The 24,261-nt window shown below is 54.5% G+C and overlaps 3 protein-coding genes across 3 annotated transcripts; all 3 read right to left on the bottom strand.

Annotated features, from left to right (window-relative positions):
* Positions 1-1,820: 1,820 nt before the first annotated feature.
* LOC108864912 (treacle protein-like) lies at positions 1,821-11,425 on the bottom strand. Its single transcript, XM_018641367.1, has 5 exons — positions 10,804-11,425; positions 5,569-6,789; positions 2,836-5,433; positions 1,967-2,059; positions 1,821-1,864 (listed from the first exon to the last, which is right to left on the bottom strand). Exons 1-5 carry the CDS (start codon positions 11,423-11,425, stop codon positions 1,821-1,823), a joined length of 4,578 nt encoding a protein of 1,525 aa, XP_018496883.1.
* A 1,957-nt stretch (positions 11,426-13,382) lies between these two features.
* LOC108864909 (proline-rich protein 36-like) lies at positions 13,383-15,884 on the bottom strand. Its single transcript, XM_018641363.1, has one exon. It carries the CDS (start codon positions 15,882-15,884, stop codon positions 13,383-13,385), a length of 2,502 nt encoding a protein of 833 aa, XP_018496879.1.
* A 3,187-nt stretch (positions 15,885-19,071) lies between these two features.
* On the bottom strand, positions 19,072-20,511 carry LOC108864906 (skin secretory protein xP2-like). The gene has a single exon (XM_018641358.1). The coding sequence runs from the start codon at positions 20,509-20,511 to the stop codon at positions 19,072-19,074; it is 1,440 nt and encodes a 479-aa protein (XP_018496874.1).
* Between the last annotated feature and the right edge of the window lie 3,750 nt (positions 20,512-24,261).

Below are 24,261 nucleotides of genomic sequence, written 5' to 3'. Positions count from 1 at the left end.
GATTTCCTGACGACTTCGAGAGCCTGCTCCTCCTCCTGGGTCAGCTCCGTAGGGGGCGGATGCCCATTGCTCAGCTGTCTGACACGTTGGAGGAACGAATCTGCCACAATTTTGAAAGACCGTCTCTCGTCTTCTTTCGTCGGACTGTCGGATTGAGCTTCCGTTTTTTTCGCTGCCACCATTCGGAACGGCTTCCGCGGGCCGTATCCTTGGTCGACGACTTCGGGGCGTCTAGGTGCGGCTCTGAGTATCAGAGTTTTCTGATGATTCCGGAACTTGTGCTTCGATCTGTATGGCCTTCTCTGTTTGTACTGCTTTTGCTCGAACATTGGCATTCTCCGTTTCTCCAACAGAGGCACGCTGGCGTTATGGCTGTCGGCCGACATGGCCGATACTCTCGACCAAGATCCGCCCGGCTGGGATGAGTCTGCTGCACCTCGCTCGCCGAGGTTGACCTCGGTCATCGACCCATCTGAACTGCTCGACGCGGGCATCGCAGTATCAGTCGGTGAAGCTGGCGGGGTCTTGTCAGGACTTTTTGGTATAATTCTTCTGAAGAGCGATGTCACCGCGGGGACGCCGCGGTTGTTCCAGAGGTCCCGATGGGCGGCGTTCGTTGGGTCATCCCCGAGGTTCGACTCCGCGGCACCGTTCCGGAGAGCTGATGAATCACACCTTTGTTTTGCTGGTTTCTGTGGCGCATTGTGCGATTTCCTAGGTCTCCTAGCATCGTGTGGACGAGGTGGCATCCACGGCAAGTTCGCCACTGGCACAGCTGAGGGCGAACTTAGCGCCCCGGACTGCACTCCGTCTCCTCCGCTGGGCTGCTTGAGCGAATTGGGATCACTCTTGAAACCCAGTCCGACCAGGAACGTCAGCACGACGAACTTGTCCATATCGGCAACTGAACAACCGAGACGGAATAGCTCTCGCGCGACCTTAGAAAATATGTCTTATATTTCAGCGAATACGTGACCAGAGATCAATAAATTGTTTCCTACACTAAGAATGACTCGCTCGAAGACAAGTTGACTTCCGCAGCCACTTTGAGGGGCCCCTAGGTTTTCATCCGGACGAGAATTCCGAGAAGCTCCTCGGAGTTAGAGAATTAATTTTCGAGTCCAGAGGACATTTGGGATTCTCTGATTGGAAATATTAGATTCACGCCGGGAGGGAGAGACCTCGGGATCGTCTCGAAGATTGCGACACTTCCGGGACGAAGTTTTTCCCGTCGAGCCGGAATAGAAAGATAGCGTTTCTCGAATTCGAAGTTCTCGGATCTGGCGATTCCTCCTCCCACCCACCATGGAGATATCCCCTCACATCCCGCTGCCCCGAGGGAGCATATCAGTGGATTGATCAGAGGGGGCGAAATCCACGACCCCCGAGATATTGAGGAGGATGGACGGATTTAGCAGCATAATATCTGGATGATGGATTTTCTCCTCAATTCACGGTCGGAACACTTCATGTTTAATTAGAGTGATTTGTCACGGATTCCGGTCCGAGGAGCGGCGAATCCTTGTGGCTGTCGAAGTTTTACGACAGACCTTCGGAGCGAGGACGTCGGATGTCACCTGTGGGAGAACTTTGAGCCTCGGAATCGGCCCCGAGACGAGCAAACTTTCAAGGCAGGCAGGTGATGAAGACGAAAAGTATCATTTCCTTAATATGTACAGGAACAGATGTATTTTATTCGTCGAGTCGACCACTTCGAAGGTACACGCCGTTTTCAGAACATTCACTGTTAATTCTACATTGACATATTGAATGCGGATCCCAGACATGCTAAGGTTTCGCTCATGCGCCGCGAGGGAGGCTCAAGACTTGCTGGCTTCCTTCTTCGAGGAGAAAAGGTTTTTAACTGTAAACAGAACGTGGAATCGTCAGCGAATCTCCCGAAGCTACGTTGATTCGAATCTTCTACATGTTTCCCGAGATTTCCTCAGGACAACTTAATACTTACATATGCTGAGAATCGAATCCCCTTCCTCCGTGTCGGGCTCTTTCTTGTCAGGTTTCTGCGTGCGGAGTTTTCCTGCGCCGGTAGCATCCGCTCCTAGAGGAGAGCGGGTCGACGCTCTCAGGATGTTAGGGGGGACTCCAGGTTTCGATGGTGCTCGGTTCGGTCCCGGTCTCTTCTTATTATTTGCAGACGCGGGCCTCGTGCTTCCCGACGGTCGACTGCGCGTGGATTGCGGAAGGTTGAGGGCCGGACTTGAACTTCTCTTCCTACTATCATCACCGGTGGATTTCTTAGATCCGCCCAGCGATGGCGACTGCGAAGACTCTGTGCGACCCAAGCCAGGTGCCGCCGAAGCTTTGAGCAGTACCTTCGCTCCCTCTCCAGGTATTATTCTCTTCTTCCCTGCGGATACGCCGGCTGGTGTCGAGGGCGCCGTTGGGGAAGCTCCAGGGGATGCTTTCCCCTTGCTCGTGTCAGACCCCAAGGATGGTCTGCCTTTTTTCAGAGCGGTAGTCCCGGAGGACGTTTCAAGCAGACCCGGGGCCGCACTCGAGGCCGCCCCGCTCTTATTCGGTGTAGGCGAGGCCCGTAGCGGTTCTCCGACCGTGGAGCGCGAGTCTTGGAGGGCCTTCGGTCCCCCGACCCGTTGATCCGGGTCGATGATAGTTTCCCCGCAGAACCCGAAGATGGAGTCGTGGAACCCTCTCCCCCACTCACACGGGATGTTTCTGTTCCCTTCCCCCGCGGAGGAGACTCCACAGTCGTTTTGTTTGTGGACTTTTGCCCCCCGGGCCTTTCCGACGAGTCCTCCTGCGAGCTCTGCTGCGACTCACTGGAAGACTCATTCCCTGCCTGCACCCCTGGCTTACCGGTGAATTTCCTCTTGAGTTCAGCTCTGCTGTCATCCTTGGGCGATTTCGAGACAGTCATGGTCATTCCGGGCGTTGACCGAGATACATCCGATTGCGTGATATTTCGTCCGTCTGGAGGCGATGACCTCCGATCGGTCTCTTCGTTCGGAAATGGTTTCCTCGATGTTCGTCTGTTTTTCTTTCTGGAGCTCTCGGATGAGAGGAGAGGTTTTTTGCTTTTCTTCTTCGCCGACTTCCTCTTGCTCGCTGATTTTGGGGAATCGGATTTCTTTCTGCTCGGTTTCTTTTCCCCGATCGCCTTCCGGAGTCCCTCGCCCCCAATGCCGTTCAATGGGTCCTTCTCCCCATTCGGAGCCGGTGCTTTCAATTCCTCTGAATTTTTCAATGCAAACAGCGAGTCTGGGGCCAGACTCGGTCTTGTAGGACTCGGGTCGTCTCTCTCGCTTGAATCCTCCAGCTCATTGCTATTATTCGGTGCTTGGTACGTCAGTTTGTCCTTGATGTTATTACTGATGGCTCTGATTCTGGAACCTGCATTAGATACACCTTCCTGTAGAGCCGACGGTGTTGTCCTACCGACGAAGCCCTCACCTAGACCTTTTATCTTCGTCAGAGGATCTGATGCAGTGGCTGCAGTTGATGACTTGTCGAGAAAGCCCTTCTTCAGATTTTGAATCTTGGATATGACGCCCGGTGTGCTTTCGACTGATGCCGGGGATGTCGTATTGCGCACGGTCCCGTTACCTCCCTCTTGTTGTCCCGACGGAGCACCCGGTGAGCTCACCGCCGACTCCGGAGTCGTTGACCTGTAATGGAGCTTGTTTCCCAATTCATGGATCTCCGACATGAGACGCGGTGATTTCTCATCCGACTGTGTGGAGGTGTGAGGGGTTCCTCTATCGAAGTCTTTAATTTTAGACAGCGCACCACGCTCGCCCTCTGCCGCGGGCCGGGTCGTTAACCCGGGATGGATTTTACCACTCGAGCCTTTGAATTTCATTCTTGTTCGCGATTTCTGCTTACTCGGTTCCGATGAGCTTTTCTTGTTGGCAATTTTATCTTTGAGACTATCGAATTCACTTTGAAAGCGGGCTCTCTTGTCATCAGGTGTCTTGAGAGCCATGTGGCCAACGGAATCGTCGCTCCTCGATTTGGAACCCTTCGCTCCGCTTAAGTACTGTGGCTGCTCTTCGGACTGGCTGGAGTCCTCTGAGCTTTGCTCTCCTCGACTTGAAAGCGCTTCCTTCCGTCTTGGAGGCTTGGCGCGATAATCCTGAGGTGTACGAACGAGCTTCGAAGGTCGAGAACCCGGAATCTGAGACGACAAGGCACCTGGGATCGGTTTTTGTGCAAGTTGAGCAAGCGGCCCCGGCCCCGGCAGATCCGCGAGCCTCCCGGCTTGACCCGGCCTTGCGGAGGCTTGGTCGAACGGAATTCGTTCTTTGGGTTTGTTGGGCACCAAATCCATTTCTATTTCTTCAGACTCTGATTCGTCGGATTCAAACTCCCCAGTCGGTTCCTTGCTCCGTCGAGATCTCGAGACCGGAGCCGACGGCGATTTTTTGCGAGGTTCCGTCTCGGCCTTCGGTTTCTTGTTTTTTGATTTTTTTTCTTTGCCCTGTTTCTCTTTCTTTTCAGTCTCTCCCTCCAGCAGGTCACCCCTCACGGAGGGCTCGGTCGAGACTTCCATTCCGGATTGAGTGCCTACGTAGTGCTCAGATGAGGTTGGAGGAACCGCGTTCTTCTTCGGATCCGGGGCTCGATCTCTTCGCTTCTGCTCAGATGGAGATTTCCTGTCGGGCTCTGAACTCGATCCTGGCTTCTCGGTCGTTTCTGACTGGGAGTTCTGATCCCCGTCCTTTCGCGGCTCCTCGTACCCCTTTTCGTTTTCCGAAACTGTTTCGGGCGATTGGGAAGCGTCTTCCAATTCGATGTCGAACAGCAAGTCCTCGTTCTCCGAATCCGTATCCGTCTCGTCAACCCCGTTCTCTTCTCTCTCGTCCCGAGATTCCGTGAATCGACTTGACGGCCCCTTCCCGCTTGGCTCCGGGGTTGACTTGAGAGAGTTCCCCGATTTTCCATCTCCCGCTTTCCCCGCGGATTCCTCCTCGTCCCCAGTTCGGTTTTCCTTTGCTGTTGGATCGCTGGGGGGCTTGTTCTTCATCTCCTCCTTCAGTCCCTCGCGTAAGACCTCCGCTAGTGTTTCGATGAGCTCCTTGGTCTCGTCATCGAACGCGTCGAACTCCGCACCCTCTGTGATGTTCGATGGAGATTTCCTCTTGGGCTTTCCCTTTGAGTCGGACCGTTCGTCCCGCAACGCCTTCAAGTGCTCTTCCAGAACTTTCTTCTTGCTTTTAAGGATCTCGTCAATCGACGTATCTTCGCCGTATTCCTCTTGTATCGCCTCCCTTATGGCGTTAGCGATGATTTTGGCGGCCTGCTCCTCGTCCTCGCTCAGCTCGTCGTCGGTTCGACCCTTCTCTTCCTCATTCGATGGTTTCTCTACGTCCGGTTCCGATTTCGATCCCAATTTACCGTCGAATGTCTCCGCCTCCGTTTTCGGGGTTGAGCTGAGTGCGGTCGTCTCTGTGGGCTCTGGAAAGCAATTCATTGACTCGTCCGATCAAACCTGACAATGTCCACGGCAGAGTGTCATTATGAGACTCACTGAGGGGATCACGAGGTAAGGATAAGCGTTTGATGCGCCCTGAAATTCTTCGGATCACTTGCCTTGAGTTCCACCGATCTGGTCGGACTGGCCTTTCTTCTTGGATTTCTGCTTCCCCTTGGACGATTTGCCTTTAGAGGATCTCGGAATCGGAGCCTTCGCTCGAGAACGTTTCGACGGATCACGAGTGCCGGACCTTTTCTGTGTTTTGAGGTAGGACCCACTCGGCTCCCTTTGGCTGTCCTGCTGCTGCTTCTCGCGCATGGACAGCCTCCCTTTTGTCAACGGCTCGCCGGGCGCGTCTTTAGCAGAAGTGATCGAATCTCTCGACGTGACCGAAGCAGCCGAAGGGTGAGCTTGGAGAGCAGCGAGGAGGGCTGAACGACTTCGATACCGATTGCGATAGTAGGCCTCGGCTTCAGCTTGGGCTTTCGCAGAAGCAGAAGCGCCTCCCCAGCTCCCGAACGGGCCGTAGCCAGAGGACCCCGCTTGGGCCTGGGCCTCGGCTTTTGCTTTGGCCCACGCAGACGGGTACGGACGTGGGGTCGGCGGATATGGATGATGTCCGCACCGCGATGATAGCGATTGCATCGAGGACCCGTCGTGTAGGGGCTGGAGCCCGTTCTCCAGAGCTAATGGATTGTAGGCCGATCGCTTGCGTAGGTTCTCCAAGGAGTTCTCGAGATCACTGGAAAGACCTGGACTGGCGAGGTAAGCGTCGTACGTACCGTAGCCGTATGCCTCCGCCTCGGCTGCAGCTTTCGCAGCGGCAGAAGCGTAATCGTCGTAGGAACCGTAAGCCGCTGCTTCAGCCTCAGCTTTGGCTCTCGCGTAAGCGGATGAGTCCGAAAGTGTCATCGGCGGATACGGGCGATGTGAGAGCCTCGCGGTTAGCGACTGCACCGGTGTAGCGCCGTGCAGGAACTCTTGCTCGGGACTGATGGGACTTCGACGCAAACTCCTTAAGGTCAGGGATTCCTCGTTGAGGATGTCTTGCGGGAGAGGTCCAACGGGATACGTGAGCGGTGAAGAATCACCGTGAGGCTCGGCATGGTCATGAGGACCGTCCGGTACTGGGAGGTTGTCTTGAGTTGCGTCCGGATAATACATCGATGTCAGTGAAGCCGGAGGGGATAAGAACTCACCGCCAGCGTCGGCCTGAAGGCTTGGCACTACATTCAACCGAGCAGCAGCGCCTCTATAACCCCCGCGCACAAATTCCTGAGGATCCGACGCAGGTCCCAATCGTGGATTGAGCGATTGAATTGCTGGGCTTTCCGGATCTGGCAACATAATCGAGGGACTGACTTGCGGATATCGTCGGCCGTAGTTGGCACTGTCCACACTGTCACTCATAGTATATGAACCACTGGGAGCCATCATAGGTACAAGTGGTCTGAAAGCCTGCCGTGCGAGCAGAGCGTCGTTCGATTTTTTTTTCCATCAGAACTGTACGGAAACGGTTGTCCGTCACCATGCGCTTCCGCGCCGCTCGGAAACACTGCTGACGTCCCTGATCGGGCCTGGTCCAAGCCAGATAGATGATGTAGAAAATTAGGTCCATTTTCCCAGCCTAATCCGACAAGGAACGTGAGCATAACAAGCTTATCCATGTCGTCGAGCGAACAACCACGACGGGATAGCTGTAGCGCGCTCCGGGAAGTGATGCCTTTTATTTCAGCGAATACGTGATCGAGGCTCAATAAATTGTTCTGTCGAATGTCTCGCTCGAAGACAAGTCAACTCTCGCAGTCACTATAAGAGACTGCATTTCTGTCATTAGACCCAGGAGAAACGAGGAACAGAAAATTTGAGATGAGTATTGGAAATGATGATTTTCCTCAAATCTCGCCCCGTCTTTGAGAGCTGAACTACCTCAATCCTCTTCGGTTTCGTTGGCTTCGGTCAAGAAATGCCTTCGGAGCTCTGACGATTGTGGCATGCGATCGCCTATCGGTTTCCGCGATGAACTAGCCTTTGGCCATACCGCGACCGACAGGTTCTTCGCGATGTGGGGTCCTTCACTGCTGCGCATCGCGATCATCACACTCTGATGAGAAGTCCCCAAAAAGCGTCTCTGAGCGTTTCAAGCATCTTGGGAATCAGGGTAATCCCCTATTTCCCTCTCGAAGACTCCATGAGCTGGCAACAAGAACTTTTCCCACGAGGAAAACTTTCAACTCACGAGGCGTATAGTGAGCTGGCTACCTACAACACGCGCTAGGTTCGAAACTCCGCTGGAAACCTACGGATTCTGATCTTCTCTGTAAAAAGCAGAAGTTCTCCTAGGTCCCTGCGAACGTGCTTAGTCGCGACGACGCTCTTGCCGTTCGTGCGGCAGGCGGCCTGCGTTTCGATCCCTGAACAGCCGAGAGAGCGAAGAGGGAATGTGATTTCGAGCACCGAGCATACATGAAGAGCTTGTGAGTCCGTCGCTAGCGATTTAGTAATATTATGTCACATGAATAAAAGATAAGGTTCGGGAAGTTAATTAGTTTCTTTCTGCGGGGGACTCTTGATGCCGCGAGGCATTTATTGTGAAATTCGACAATCCATTCGACAAACCGATCGATACAATGCATAAGGAGCTCCCCCAAGCCGAATAGTTCAGCTCGGAAGATAGAAGTTCACAAGGGGAAGCCGACGAGAAATGGCAGATGACGTTCTATCCGATCTCGACCCAACAGTCCACGGGTTTCATTGCCCCTGTGTCCCGTTGTCCTCGAACCTCTACGGTTCCGAGCCGACAGACAGAGACGAACATCCGTTCCCTCCACGTAAAATCAGAATGAGTTTATTTCGAATTCGGGAAGTCGAGGCACAGGGGCGGGCTGCGTGTTCGCAGTCCTTCTCTGACGTATGCGCTAGGGGAATCGGGAAACTAGCCTCTCCCTGCTTTCTTCGGGGTATTCGGTGAAATGAGCGGTTGCCTTAGTCCGGGAAACGAGGGACCCAGTTTTCTCCTGAAGATCTCGACTGTGGAGAGGAGGAAAATATTAGCGAAAGGTTTGCCCATACGTCAACTTGAATCTGGCCAGTCAAAGTACCTCGACGATACTGCGTATGCTAGAACTAACCAACTTTGTCATCCGAGAGTTTTGCCGGGTCCTCTGTCGCGGGGGTTTGCGCTATCGCGGGTTCTTCCGTTGTCGCCTCGTCCACATCCGACCCTGATCTGCTCTCCTCTGGGGAGGCACTTTCGGCAGGTTCTGTTGGGGTCACGGACGGGTCATTCTCTCCCCTCCTTGCCTCTGAGACCATCGAGTCCGGGAGGGACATCCCCGAAGACGACTCCGACGTTTGTGCACCAACTTCCGTTAATTCCCGCGGCGTCGACTTATGAGAATCATCTCCTAGAGCCTCTTTTCTCTCCTCGAGAGGTCCGGCGAGTGTCGTCACCGCGGGCCCGAGCGACTCATCGGGAGCTCCAGCTTTGGGCTGAACCCCCTCTGCGTTGAGCTCCGTAGTCGCTCCCGGAACATCTGATCGCTGACCCTCGAGTACCAAGTCATCGGAAGTCTTAACAGAACCTCGCACACTGTCTGTAGTTTTTTCGGATTTGAATATGTCGGCGGACGCAGGCCGCAAACCTGGATTTGGGGCAAAGTGCGATTGCTCATCAGTTCTTAGACCTTGGGGTGGCGACAAGAGAACTCCTCCCTGTGAGCCTGGTCTCGCAGATCCTTCAGTTGCAGCGAACTCTATTGGGTTCTTTGCCGTGAGGAATCTAGAATCGGGAAATCCTACGACTAGGCTGGAGAGTTCACTAATCGCTCCGGGAGCTGATACAGCGCTGCCGAATCCGCCTTCGTGCGGATGGAAAGACGATTCGGGAGGAGTCCCATCCTTGATCGGCTCGCGTGGGGATCCTTGCGTGTTGCCCGACGCATTTTTCGGGGTCATGGTGGTCCTAAGAAATTTTATGATTTTCACCCTTCTCGGAGGAGATGTGGGGTCACGGAAAGCTTTTCTCTTTTTCTCGGCGAATCCGCTCGATTGGGGCTGCCTGCTCTTCGTTTCTTTGTATCTTCGCTTGCCCGAGGTCTTCCAGGAATCGACTTTAGATTTCTTCCTTTGAATTCGCCTATCAGGCACCTTGTTTCTGGTTCCGGACACGGGATATCTTTTCCGGGACGATTTAGATTTTCCGGGCTCTGACTTCCTCAGCGACTTCCAGCGCTCCGATCCTGATTTCTTCGCGTGCGCGGATTTATTTGACTCGCTCCGATGCCGAGAGGACTCCGAGTTCCCCGGCTTCCGGACTGGAAACGACTCCCACGCCCACAGTTTGGAAAGAGACTCGCCCGGCTTTTGAATGGACTTCCAAGGCTCCCGGACAGAGTTTTCCTGTTTGGAGACCGTTTCAGACTTTCCTGGTTTCCAGAAAAAACTTTCCGGCTGAGGAACCAAGAAAGCTTTCGCCGGCTTGCCGACCAAGACGGTTTTCTCCGTCTTTGCGAGGCCATCAGATTTACCGCGCTCCTTCAATGCATCAATCCCTGTGGGTTTCCACACCCGATCAGGTACCGGATCGGGCTTCCTCGGCTGCGGGAAAGGATCGGACTTTCCCCGCTCATGGAATACAGCCGATTCCTCTCGCTGTAGTACTTCCGACTTTTCAGGCTCCAGCGCTCGATCAGAGTCTTTCGGTCCGGACGAAGGATCTGTAATCCCAGGCTCCGGGATTCCAGGTTTCGAGGATGATCCAAACTGGTCAGCTGTCGGCAGAGCATCGAATTTTCCGAACTCTTCTGTCAGATTATTCGTTCCGTTCCCTTCGGATAGGCTACGGGTTGGTGGAGCGAGATGATGCAAACAAGGCAAGTGTTCATGGTCTGATACAACACTGGTGATCTTCTGATCCACTTTTGAGGTTTTTCCTTCAATCCGAGAATCAGCAGCGTCTCCCCCGGTTTCCGATCTGATTATGAATGACTCTTCATAATGCGCCGGAGCCGCTGTCTCATAGAGGTTTTGTCGATCTTTGGATGGTCCTCTCGCACCTTCCCGATCTTCACTCGACGGTGCCACAGCGGAACGACTCGGGGGCCCACTGCCAGAACGCCTTGAGTCTCGACCAGGGAATCGGAGAGCAACGACGCACGGTCCTTTAGCACTTTCATTCGGAGAGCCGCCCATTCCATCAGGGAACATCTTCTTCATTGAAACTCTCGACACCAGCTGAATTTTTAGCTCCTTGGATTCGGTCTGACTGATTTCATACGGGTGTTTCACGTTGGTGCTGCGACGAGATCTTGAAATCAGAGCAGATGGAGATCTTCCGAGTGGACCCGTACCTGGTTGGCGGTCCATGAAAGCATCTGGAGGGTATCGCTGGGCGGTTTCATCCTCCAGAGCCTCATCTGGGTCCCCACCGGCAGACGCCGTAGGATCCCCTCCATCGAGCCCCGATCCGGAAGATCCTTCGACGATATCCGATTCGGTTGCTTCCTCGTCTTCTTCTTCGGTATCTGAGTCTTCGTCGAGAGTTGACTGTGACGGATCTTCTGAGACCTCCTCGGACACAGAGTTCTCATCACCGTCGTCAATATCCACCTGGCTACTCTCCTCGGACTCAGAGTCCTTACTCCCTCCATCGACATCTGTGTGGGGAGTCTCCTCGAAATATTCCTCGCCTCGAGATTCTGCGGTTTCACTCGACGAACTTCCTTCACTGGGTTTTCCTTCGATAATCCTTCCCGACTCGTGTTCTTCCAAGTTCGATGAAACCTGTGCTACGGGTCGTTGTCGTGACTCGATGCCAGGATCGCTGATTTCGGCTCTTCTTCTCCTACCCTGCTGCAGCGCTCGTCTCTTCCGCACGTTTCCCTTCGAGTCCTTCATTCGGGATGGCGGCAATCGATTTGCCGTGATTCTCTCATCTCGATCTGGAAAGTCGAACGTCATAGACGGTAACATGCTGATGAATATTTTGCCCGGACAGACGGACATGGATGGGGGATCGCCCTCAGCGGGGTCAAACCGATCTGACTCCCGCCCCTTGGGAATTGGCTTCTTGTGCGATTCTGCCCCAAGATATTTTGGTCACGAGTAATTTGCAATCCTCCGGATGTATGCCCTGCCCAATTAAGCCAGAAGCCAACTGAGCCCGAAATCTGAATTCCGGACCCGAAATTTCTGCGTAGGAACGGGATATCTGCAAGTCATGTGGTGTGGCATCGAATTCGCTGTCTCTCTGAAGCTCCAGCCGATGGCTCGGCCTCTAACTAAGTTCCAGCTCCTCTGCGTCGAGCGCGGCGTCCCCCAACCTCATCGGTATCACTATCACGGGTGTTCTTACTCGAAAAAATTTCCGTCAGAGATCTCCCAGAGGACAGAAATGTGAGTATGCACGTATGCACTCGGTCTTGCATACGCTGTCATAGGATGCCAGCGATGAGGAGCTCAGAATGGTAAATCTTCGGCGGCCTGTTCGATCAGGAAGAACTCTTCGGGGATTGCGCTAAGGAATGACGCTCTCTCCCGAGTCGGCTACACGGGGCGATTCCCCAGGCAATGATTTTCCCACGCTTTTCCCGAAGCTTGTGTCTCAAATTCCTAGACGATTGGCCCAGGGGCCGACCTGATAGCGGAGGGGGCCGGAACGGTCATTGACTAACTCTCAGGTTCGCATCGACTGCGCTGATGTGCCGTTGACATCCGGGAGCAGTCATGATTTCCGAAACCGGAGTTGCTCTGCGCTCTTCGCTTGCATTTTTCCCCGGCAGTGGATTCTTCGGCTGAGGGAGGAAAGAGGCCCTAACCCATTTCGAGAGCTCAAACTCCACAGCGCCTCGCGCCTTGTCCGAGAACGGATAAATGAAAAAATTTCAGTCTGACTCAGTCCTCAATCACCGGAAGATTCGGCTGATATCGCTTGAAGCAAAATGCTTGAAATACCAGCGACTATATCTTGAGCGTGATCCCGCTGCATTGGCGGAAGAAAAGTTCCGAATGCCCTTTTCCCCTTGAAGAGCTCCATGTACGGTCGAGCTCGCTCCGGAGTGATGTTTCTGGGACTTCCAGGAATTCGCCCTTCCCAGAAAGCGACTCGCACCTGATCGAGAATTTCTGACTCACACCGTATTCGAATCCTGAGATGTAGCCAAGTCATGTCCCTGAAAACTCCGACGGTCGAAATACTCCAAGCTCTAAACTTCAAGTATCGCGTGCGCGAAGCGACGCGTAGAAGAATGCTTGCTTATTGGACTTCAGCGAAAAACGAAACCGTATGAGGAAGCAGAATTTTCCACCGATCATTTATGAGTGTGAAGATATCGGAGTTCCAGGGCTCCATCATCGGCCAGGAAGGTTCCACAAAATTCGAAAGTATTCGAAAGAGCAGCCAAGCGAGAGATCCTTCTACGCGGCACTTCGGTGACCCGATTCTTTTCGTTTTGAGCGCTCCACAGGCTTCGCGTTCCCGACTACACATGCCAGAACGATGATTTGATAAGTCTCCGCTGTACCTAATATTCCCTCGCTCTAAATTTGGAAGTTTCTCTGGCGGAATAGACCCCGAGAAGATCGACGAATCGAGACGGAACTCCTGTGAAGAGAGCAATGAGGGGGAAACGAGGTCGAAATGCCTCGACATTGACTCTACGCTCCGGAATTCTCTCGAGCAGTCGGGCCCTCACCGCGAGAATCTCGGGGGAAGACTCTGACACCGACCCGTCCGGGAATTCCCGGTGGGACTCTCGATACACTTCTTGAGACAGCAAATTCGATGAACACCGGCATGACACACTGTGGATTTTCGAAAAGCTGGCTGGGGGCTATTATGCCATCCCTAGGATACGGATCTTTGAACCTCCTCAACTAAATGACCGAGTCGATTGCTCGAAAGGATCTCTCGATCGGCGAGTCCTCTCATCTAGGGTTCCGGTAGCTTGCCTTCAGATCCTCCGTTCTGGTAGACGTCCGCTCCCTCGACGGGCTCGCTCTCTGCTTTGGAATGCTTGTTCCTTCCTGTTTTGGAGCTCGAATTCCTAGATTGGTTCTGCTTCGAAGGATCGCGAGCCGCCGACCTTCTCTGAGTCTTTCTCGATTTGCTGGGTCTCCTCTGCTTATACTGCTGCTGCTCGAACATCGCCATCCTTCGTTTCATCAGCCGTGGAGCGGGGCGGTTGGCCGGAGGGGCATACAGAGACTGTCGTCCGTTGGGCTGCGCCGGAAGATTGACTCGAGCACCATTGGGCTGGGCTGACCGACCGCCGTAGAGATGGCCAAAGGCCCCCGCGCCGGCGTCGGCTCTGGCAGCGGCGGCACTTCCTGCGAAACCGCCGTACGAGGCTGGTACGTAGTGGTTATAGCTGTTCAGGACCGCCGCGTCAACTTTCGCTTTCGCAGCGGCGGAAGCCACCGCGTCCGCTTCAGCTCTCGCTTTCGAAGCAGCAGACGCTACCGCCGCTGCTTCGACCTTTGCTTTTGCGGCAGCAGATGCTACCGCTGCTGCTTCGGCTTTCGCTTTCGCAGCTGCGGAAGATCCAACGAGACCGCCGTACGGGGACGTTCGGACAGAGCGGTAGCCGCCCCAAGTCGCCGCTTGGGCTTTCGCTTTTGCGGCTGCGGAAGCTCCTGCGAGACCGCCATACGGTGACGTTTCGACCGCGCGATAGGTACCGAAACTTCCCGCCTGGGCTTTGGCTTTCGCGGCGGCGGCCGCGTCCGCGATGCCGCCGTACGAGGCCGGTCCGTAAGAAGCTTCGTTCAGAGCTGCGGCTTCAGCTTTCGCTTCGGCGGCAGCAGCCGCTAAAACCGCGGCTTCGGCCTTGGCCTTTGCGGCGGCAGAGGCTCCGGCGAGGGCACCGTACGATCCGATGGGGTAATAGGGACCCAAAGCCACCGCTTGGGCTTTCGCGGCTGCGGCAGCCTCGGCGAGACCGGCATACGGGGTTTGTCCGTACAGGGAAGCGCCACCCAGGACATCTGCTTCAGCTTTCTTCAACGCGGCAGCAGAAGCCAGAGCTTCCGCCTCAGCCTCGGCTCTCGCTGCGGCGGAAGCGCCCGCATTAAATGGACCATATGGACCGTAGCCATAGGCGTTTGCGGCGGCTTCAGCTTGCGCGTCTGCATGTGCAGAAGATCCTGGGTGCGGATAGTACTTGGAGTGAAGAATTTTTGACGCAGGAGTCATGTCTTTGGGCTTGGTAGGTGTGGGTCTGGGTTTAACAGGCGTGAGAGGATGTGAGCACCTTGCTGTGAGCGATGGCACTGCAGGACCGTCTTTGAGGAGCTGCTGTTCGCGGCCGGCGGCGACCGGATTGTACGCTGAACGTGGATACAAGGAGCTCCTCGGTGAGATTGACCGGCCGTAAGCGCCTCGGTAACCGTAATACGGACCGTAGCCGTAGGCCCCTGCTTCGGCTTGAGCCTTGGCAGAGGCGGAAGCGCCTCCCCAACCGCCGTAGGGACCATAGCCGTAGGCTCCCGCGTTCGCCGACGCCTCAGCTTTCGCATTCGCCCATGCGCCCGGGTGCGGCGGTGGAGGCGGCGGTGGGGGAGGCGGCGGAGGTGGTGGTGGTGGTGGCGGCGGGTGAGTCGGACGCGCTGTGGTCGTAGTGTAGTGCCCGCAACGCGCGCTCAGTGATTGCCCTCGGGGAGCATCCTGCCGGAACTGTCGCCCGGCCAGCGCACGGGGAACGAGAGAACCTCGAGGAGCGCCGTACATCGGCCGCAAATATAAATTTCTTGCAGCGAGTGCAGGCGCGGACGGGCTCGCCAGAGCTGACATGGTCATGGGCGAGTCAATCGGCGCGGGTTGCACGGGGTGGCCAGTCTGGGTGGGGGGCTGCACGGGTGCCGGGGCTTGTCCAGCAGGCTGCACGGGCACGCCCACCGGAGGATTGGGTCGCACAGAGCCGCCATCTGGGCCAAGGGGCTGCATGATTGGGCCTGGCGCGACTTCTTGCACGTTCGGGCCTGTCGCGAGTGGTTGCGTCATTGGGCCTGTCGCGAGTGGTTGCGTCATTGGGCCTGTCGCGAGTGGTTGCGTCATTGGGCCTGTCGCGATTGGTTGCGTCATTGGGCCTGTCACGAGTGGTTGCGACAAGGGGACATCATCTTGGATTGGCTCGCCGTAGGCGACGTCCGTCAAATGATCACTCGGAGCGTTCCATTCGGGAGACATGTCGCCAGAAGTCATCGGAGCGAAGCCCTGAGTCGATTGTAAGACGTTGTTCGATTCCTCGTTCGCACTTGCACCCATTGCGGGCGACTCATCCCAGGCGTATGGCCCGGCGTCGCCGCCTGAGAAGTCGGCTTGCGTTGGATCCTGGGACCGTACTTGGCCTACTCCTCCCAGGTGCTGGAGGAATATGGGCCCATCCTTGCAGCCCAGTCCGGTGAGGAGCGTCAGAATTAACAGCCTATCCATGTCGCCAACTCAGCAAACACGACGGGATAGCTGTAGCGCGATCTTGGAGGACGTAGCTTTTATCCCCGCGAGCGCGTGATCGAGCTTCTATAAATTATGCCTGGGAATCGAATGTCTTGTTTCGAGACAAGTCAGCTTTCGCTCAGAAAAAACGGCTGTCCTACATGTTTCGTGGACCCACTAGCATAGATCTCTCGTACGCCTCTATGAGAAGTGCCTCGACCGAAGTCAAATTCAGTCGATAGAGCGTTCGCATGACCGCGGCACGAATCGCTCATACATACGTACATTCATAAACCGTTCGGGAGGAAGGTTCTGCGGAATGGAAACTCTAGTCCCTCTCGAGATACTCGCTCTCCTATGTCCTCAATTGCAGAACGCTCTTGAGAGGCTAGATAATGAACAATACACACACATAAATTATCGACCGCACATAAATCTTCTGTCATATATGTAGGTCTCGATTTATCGTCGCACCTCTAGATATCGATGTATTTATCGACGTATCCCCATCCCCTTCGGATGACTTTCATTCAATCGGACATCAGGAGGAAAATACCTACACACGGCGAGCGAAATTGCCTGGCAGCTGCCGACGGCGATCATACGCTGATGATAGGCGCGAAAACTTCAGTTGCTCTGAGGCGGTGGTCTGCAGAACGAGCTCTTCTCCCTTCGGAGACAGGACCCGATGAGGAGAAATTCCATTGCGACGCGTTGAGGCAGGGTTGCTTATGTTGTTACAATTTCTAGGCAGACATCTTCGAGTTTAATTTCTGCCGGGAGTCTCGGAGAAGCTTCGACCTTTGAATTCTCGGGGAGTAGACACCGCCTCCATAGTACTGACCATCGTGGAAGTTTGTATATAATCACGAAAATCAAGACCCGGGATAGCAAGGAGGAATCACTTCTTCTAGGGACGGATCTCGACTCCTCCGAAAATATAGTCATAACCTTCATTCTCTCTCATTTGTGAAACTCTGATCCAGAAGATTAAACCTGAGATGCCAACGGTCAGAAATAAAGCGATCTTGAAAACCATATCGACTTTGAAGGCAAGGCCTCCGCGGAAACATTGATACTTCAGGGTGTACAGCTGTTCGAGCTTCAGGGTCTCCTCGTGGCGGGCGAAAACCTCTCCCGCGAGAGAAGTGGGGCGTTCCTCTTGCCACCACGCTCGATTCAGACCTGCCGGGAAGGAGATCGGCGGGGTTCCGCTCCACGGGGTGATGAAGGCGATGGGTTCTCTAACCTTCGTCGATTCGCCCTTCCGCCGGAGACGATTCTCTCGGAGACGCGTCATATAGTTCCCACGGGGTGTCGGGGGATTTCCTGCCGCGCCTCCTCCGTCGCGGCCCCCTCCGAATTTTCGATTCCTTTTGACCTTGTCCGAATATCTCTGCCCCGCAGAGCTCAAGGTCTGACTTAAGGCCGAGTGAACAATCGCTTCATCCTTCAAAGTTTCCGCGTCGAAACCCAGGGCGCTTCGTTTTTCTTCCGAGTTCAGATTCTCGATGAGACAGCTCTCGACGGTCACGATGAGACAAATAGCGAAACAGGCCAGCATATAGCTGTCACCGGTCGTCAGATACGATATCGGTGGAAGGTCCGCCCGCACCCCGGTTATTTCGGTGTACTGGGCCAGGAGTGCGGTGCTGCAGAGAGTTATGCGTTCACTCATTGCGCTCAGGTCCATCAGCAGCGACGCCATCGTAACGAACACGATTAGCGACGCCGGTAACAGTGCTGTCAAGAATTGATTGTTGGGGTCTCGCCGGAGACGAAACTGCAACACGGAACCGCTAAACACGCGATCCGGGACCGCCCAGTCCTGTAGCGAGTCTTCCGTCATGGCCGTGATGTTGAATCGGAACTCGTGCAGCTGAACCCGGGCGTCGATGAACAGCCTCGTACTGACGCACTGCACGACACGTCTGTCAGACAGGAAAGTCCGTATTGTCAAATTGCAAATATGCTCATCGAAAGGAAAACTCCCAAAGTTCACTTCGCATCCGATTGTGACGGCTCTTTTGCTCAATTCGACGATCTGGCACCCATCGTCATTGAGATCCAGCTGGGTGCTCGTCGTCTGGATGACGTCTGACGGTTGCCGGACGTTCTTGGCTTCAACGATGTACAAATCCGGTCTCCACCACTGGAGCTGTTGAACGAGCCTATAGGGCAAGTTTATCGGCTTCCCTGGGCTCGATGCATTCGTTAGAACGTCACTGCGGAGGAGATCATATTGGAAACGCAGGCAACTTGCATTCGAGTATCTTGTCGACTGCCTGATATGCAGAGCTGCATCGAATTCCATTGTCGCAGCACGCAGGTCGCTCATCGTCTCTACGGAAACGAAAACACTGGATTCTAACGCATCTGCACAGTCGCCGGTTCGGATCTCGTTCACAGCCACGAGAAAAGTGATTACGGAAATGTAGAGCATTGCTTCGGGAGGTGAAGCTCGTTCCGTGGTGCATGGGTCGAACCAAACACGGGCCTAAAGAGTCGCGCTCGCGAGCTGCTTCGTAGCGAAGGCGTGACAGGAAGTCAAATCGGATGCCTTGTAGAATTCCAATATTATTTTCCCGACCGAAGCGTAGCATTTCGCATTGACTAGGTACACATCGTCTCGGACGTTTCAGAGGAAGGCGTGCCCGAGAAGCCCACGATGACAAAAGCCCAGATCCGAATTCCTTCGATTGAGCAGTTCGAAATCGTCTCGACTGGTCACTCTCAACCCAACGAGCGTGAGAGGGACAGAAGGCGTTTCTCTCGCGAATACATGTAGGTTGCCCTCCTGGCGGGGATGGCATTCACCGACCCAGGTCCTCCTAAATTAGGGAATCCGAGGAAATGTATCCATTTTTCAGCTTGCCTCTAGACAGCATCTTTCCAATCGACTGTCGGAGAAGCATCGCATTGGCATATCGCTGGAAAAGTGTATTCCCGCCTAAAGGGTCAACCGGTGAAGTTTGTAAAGCGAAGCATATTTATTCGATCGCTACTAAATCGTGTACACATCCCTCTATCAGAAAATGGATACATCTTTATTTCTCCAATGTTTCCGGGACGACTCTCGTTTTTATTTGCGGGAGAACTGTAGATGTGATCCAGACCCCGGATGGCTGGAGATGACCATTCGCCTCCTGAGAATTCGAAATCGTACCGCTTCGGCGGAGACACCTCATCGACGGCGGCCGTAGTACGGTCCATATCCTCCTTGGGCATGCGACTCAGATTGAGCAGAAGACGCAGCACCCGCATGGCCGCCACCGCCGTACGGAGGAGGATACGGACCATGACCATAAGCTCCTGCCGACGCTTGAGCCTTCGCTTTCGCAGAGGCTCCCGCATGACCTCCGTATGGGGGTGGATACGGGCCGCGGCCGTAGGCCCCTGCCGCAGCTTGTGCGGACGCGGAAGCGGAGGCACCCGCGCTGCCGTGAGGTGGACGGAAACAATGCGGACCATGGCCATAGGCGCCGGCGGCAGCCTCCGCTTGAGCGGACGCGGAGGCGTCAGCCCCAGCCCCGCCATACGGCGGATACGGGCCGTGACCGTAAGCTCCCGCCGCAGCCTGGGCCTTAGCCTTCGCGGCGGCACCCGCACCGCCGTAGGGTGGATAAGGACCCCGGCCATAGGCCCCTGCCGCGGCTTCAGCTTCTGCACTCGCTGCAGCATTAGCGCCCGAATAGGGAGGATATGGTCCATGGCCGTGCCGTGGGGTGAGTGACGGAGAGCCGCCGGTCCGATACGCTGGGGCACGGCCCGAAATCGGTGGCGGCGGCGGGTTCTGTCGAGGACGCGGGTACGCGCTCCTTGACGACGCTGTTTTGTTGGAGTCCTTGCCCGTGTTGATAATTGTGATCCCCATGGAATTAGCGTTAGCGTTCGAGTTGGCGTTTGCGTTACCACCGTAGTACGGATAGTACGGATTCGGGGGCCAGCCATTATAGCGCGCGCCGGCCGCGGCCTGAGCCTGAGCGGCGGCTGAGGCCCCGGCACCGCCGTACGGTGGATACGGCCCGTAGCCGTGAGCGCCGGCCTCGGCTTGCGCTTGAGCGGCAGCAGAAGCGTCGGCGCCGCCGTACGGCGGATATGGTCCATAGCCATGAGCGCCCGCCTGGGCTTGAGCCTGAGCGGCGGCAGAAGCGCCAGCATAATCATATGGATACGCGTGTCCCCATCTTGGAGTGAGCGATCCGGAGGGACCGCCTTGGGGATATTTCGCGCCGTCCCACGAGGGGACTACCTGAGATGTTGATAATTCGATTGCTGATTGGTGGTATTTCCTAGCGCTGAGCACTGGCTGGGGTGGATCATCTGCGGCGATCGGTTGCACAAGAGGGGCGCCCTGGGATTGCGACTCGTAATCGACACCCGCCACGGAGGCACTCAGACCAGAAGAAACGCTTTGGGCGGCTTGTTGTTGCTGTTGCAAGACATTCCCACTACCTGCGATTGGAGCTGTCCGAACCCAACCATTGTTGACAACTGTGCCGCCTACGAATGCGCTCCTGGTTTCAGATAGAGCGAGGTCGACACCCCCGAGATTCTGGAGGAAACTGGGTCCATCTCGACATCCGATTCCTACCAGGAACAGTAGGAGTACCAGCTTATCCATGTCGGGAGCTGAACGGATGCGACGGGATAGCTGTTGTGCGGTCACGGAGGTAATGCCTTATATAACGACAGGAGCGTGATCGAGGCCCAATAAATTCGGCCGTAGAAGTGGATGCCTTGTGGAAGAATGGAGGGAACTTTTCAGTCTCCAACAAGAGACTGTTCCCCAATCGTGTTGATCTTGGAGTGCTCTCGCTCAGAACTCTCCGTTTAGGGATTTCGCGGGTTCATTTCCGCTTCTCCCGAAACTGGTGCTCCCGGACTCGAGGACGATCGAATGCCCCATAGAATAGAATCGCAATGTCTGTTTTCCTCAATCGATGCTCGACCGCTTTAGTGAAGTCAATATATACTTTTCCAGCTGCGAGGACGCATGCCTTTCGCAAGATTCACTCGCTTCTCCTTTCGTAGTTTTTTGACAAATGTGGAGCTTTCTCGGTATGGTGTAATCACAGTTCTACTGAGCGCGAAGCGCCCTCACGGCTAGTCTGGTACAAAATTGTCGGAGCTACATGGACGATTCCCGCATGTAGCTTTGACTCGGATAGACCTGAAGTCCCCTTTCCCAAAACAGGATCGACTCAGCTGCTGAATTCCCGTACCAGTACGGAAAGGGAAGAACTCCAACCTGATCGAGTGAAAAACTCATCGATTGTACCTTTCCCGGCCCGACCCGAGCGGAATCTCCAATATTCGGCCCCTGATTGGAATGGAAGGTCCGGGGGGGACCTGCCATCCGTGACTTCCGAGAGCAGAAGTTTCTAGGAACAGAATATCCAGAATTCTGATCCCAAGCGCAGCGTGCACCTCGAGGGTAACTCGAGGGCTGTCACGGAAGCTTCAAATCGTGATATCGGTGATAAACAAATCGGTGATATCGATAGCTTCCGGGAGCGCGAGAGTCACGTCAATACCTCGTGATCCTGGCTCATTCCCGTCTCAGCAAGCAACCTGGAAGCACTAGTACTCTGTGAAGCTATCGACCGATTGTCGGTGCGATTATGACACAGGCGAATCGAAAACATCCCGGGCATGCCGTAGAGAGGAGTTTTTCAGAAAATTTCCCCGGGAGGGGTTTCCACCGACGATATCTTCTTCGGAGCGAAGATTGACATTCGTCCTCAGCACCGAATGGCCGGCGGGTACTCGATGCAGCTCTTATACAGGCCTCGTGAAATCTTCCTATTGTTTGCGAGATGTTGCCAAAGAGTGTCCCCTCACCGTTATAGTGTGTTTGAAAGCATCTCGTCAGACAGCCCGGCCTCGAGGGGTCATGGCAAGAGCGGGCTCATCTCTCCCACGCTCAGCTCGTGAATGGAGAGGATTCGTGACCTTTTTTGATTCCTCGCAAAATCTCCCTGTCGAGTGTAGCGCCTCGACGTATGGTCTCGAGAACGGCACCGAAGCGTGGGGGATCGTGGAGCCCCTGACAGCGCATTTAAACGGGAAACGTGAAGAGTTTCGTGTGCACCAAGACCTGCGAGCAAATGCCATCAGAAGCCTCAGCAGATTGGAGCTTTTCGATCCTCGGCTACGGAGCATCCGGAATCGGATTGGATTCTGTTTCCTGTACCGAACTTCAGAGCACGGCGGCGCCGAAGAGACGGCGAAGCCGCAAGGTCCCCCTCCTACTCTGCTGAAGTCGATCGTCTCATACAAGGCGAAGTTCACGTTCCCAGCACTCCCCGGGTGACAAGACTATTTCATCGAGATGAGCCGGATGAGCGCCTGCCCAAGGCTTCCCGTTCGCTGTGATCAGATTGCTCCGGGCCCCGTACCAATGTGATCGCGATCGGGCAAGGCCAGGATGAATCAACCCCACCAGGAATCTCGCGTGTAATCGAATAATCGGGAATTCTCTCCCGCCGCCAGAGTTTCTTCAACGCCTCGCTCGAAAAAAACTCGGCATGGGCTCATGCCATCGAAATTCCGACTTTGTACACGAAAGACGTAGAACTATTATCCATCAAATATGTCATTCCTCGAACATGGTTGTCGCTTGTCACCATTAATTTGATTCGGATCCGTGACGATGTCGAGTCGTGACGTCCACCGAATTTTGTCTCCTGAGCGAGTTCGATCGACAACTTACGAAAAATGTTGATAAACACTCGGAGTCAGTCTGCCAGCACGAAAAGACTAGCACCTCGTCAGGAGCGAGTAAAGTCACGTGGTTTGGGCGTCTCAATGCGCACCAGGGTCATCGAGATCGGTCGTCGTACTTCTTCGAGGTTCGAGCTGAATGGCAACACGGAGGTCCGTTTTTGCGTACAACCGCTGCCTCGCCCGCCGTATCGACTACGGTCACCGATTGCTGAATATTATTCCGAGGTGGATAATGGATTCCCTCAGGATAAGATTAATAAGTCGGATATGCGGTGGCTCTCGCACTTGGCCTCCACTCCCCTTCATTTCATCTTCGATTTTTTCCGTCCGTTAAACTTCGTGCCCAAGTCTGTAGTGTTTCAAGTGGGTCAAATTATTTACGAGCATGGATCGAACACTATTTGACAGAGTTCACGATGAGTGTACGAATACCTTATTCTTACGACGTTCAACAGCACATTCGGTACGTGTTTTGCTTTGGCGAGCGATCCCACACTCATTGACATATTACAAATGGGAGACTGGAACGCGACAACAGTGATCAGGGGACTGATTCACGACCGCCGATTCGCCTTCCACGACAAACAATTAGCTCCTCACAATCGGTACAGGATTGCACCTACGAGCTCATTGTCCTGATTGTATCTACTACAGTCTTGTTCCTACAGCAAAAACGGCAAGATTTCTGAAACTGTGCGAAACGTTGTATGTCCCCGACGGGGCTCAAAGCATTTCTTGACGAAATCAATCAACGGAACAACATCCATCAGTTGTCGATGGCGAACTCAGAATGAAATATGGGTACAGCTGAATGAGGGGAGAGAGAACGGCTCTTCATATAAGGCTAGTTTGAAACGCTCCCGGAGCTACTGATTGGGCGAAGTTTCGTACGAAATCGAGGCTTGCTGACTATGCACGTATGGATATATGGATAGATATATGGATCTGGAAATCTGGAATAAGATTGAGAGCTCGATGAAAAATCTGATCCCTCCCCTCGTCATATCGAATGGCTTCGAGGATTGAATGAATCTCTCTGGTTACCTACGCCCTCTCTTGTTCCATTCATGAAGATGAGCCTTCACGGATTTCCGGGACTTACTCGTCGTGCTACGCGTCGATGCATCGCCTAGCGGATCGCGAGTACTGAACAAACCATGGGACAACTCGACCGAGGCGGAGCCGAGCGGGAGCCCTCCCGGAGAAGAGGGTGAGAATTTTTCTCGGTGACTCCGTGGCCTCCATTTATTTCATTGAAATATGGAGCATCGCCACGGGATTATCTGGAAATTCGCGGGGACATAGCGCTGCGCGATTCTCTCACACTGCTAATAGCTGATCATACCGAGGGCGGACTGCATATGTGCCGCGAGAGTATTCCGTCGGAATCGCGGGGCAGCGCATCAAGAAAGTTGCTCGGACCCTTGCAGCTAATCGCATTTACTCTTTTTCCGAATTGGTGATCAGAATCGGGTGATACCGAAGTCTAGAGGTGAGAACCAGAGCGGGTCCGATTCCGATCGCCGTGAGTCAACATCACGATTGATAGACGTTTTCTCCACGTTTGACATGAGTCCCGCAAACCATGATGGCTGATGACATCCTGCTGCGCTCACGACCGCGCGCCATCCCTTCGAGGATCCGA

This window comes from Galendromus occidentalis, unplaced genomic scaffold (assembly GCF_000255335.2).
Source record: "Galendromus occidentalis unplaced genomic scaffold, Mocc_1.1 scf7180000075744, whole genome shotgun sequence".
NCBI lineage: Eukaryota > Metazoa > Arthropoda > Arachnida > Mesostigmata > Phytoseiidae > Galendromus > Galendromus occidentalis.
This window is presented reverse-complemented; position numbering and strand designations above follow the sequence as displayed.

Excerpts from the sequence above, each read along its gene's own strand:
- LOC108864912 (XM_018641367.1), bottom strand. The coding sequence starts at position 11,425 with ATGTTACCGTCTATGACGTTCGACTTTCCAGATCGAGATGAGAGAATC. Across the intron at positions 5,434-5,568 it reads CCAGATCGGTGGAACTCAAG|AGCCCACAGAGACGACCGCA; the intron begins GCAAGTGATCCG and ends ATTGCTTTCCAG. Across the intron at positions 2,060-2,835 it reads ACTCAAGAGGAAATTCACCG|GAGCGGATGCTACCGGCGCA; the intron begins GTAAGCCAGGGG and ends GCTCTCCTCTAG.
- LOC108864909 (XM_018641363.1), bottom strand. The coding sequence starts at position 15,884 with ATGGATAGGCTGTTAATTCTGACGCTCCTCACCGGACTGGGCTGCAAG.
- LOC108864906 (XM_018641358.1), bottom strand. The coding sequence starts at position 20,511 with ATGGATAAGCTGGTACTCCTACTGTTCCTGGTAGGAATCGGATGTCGA.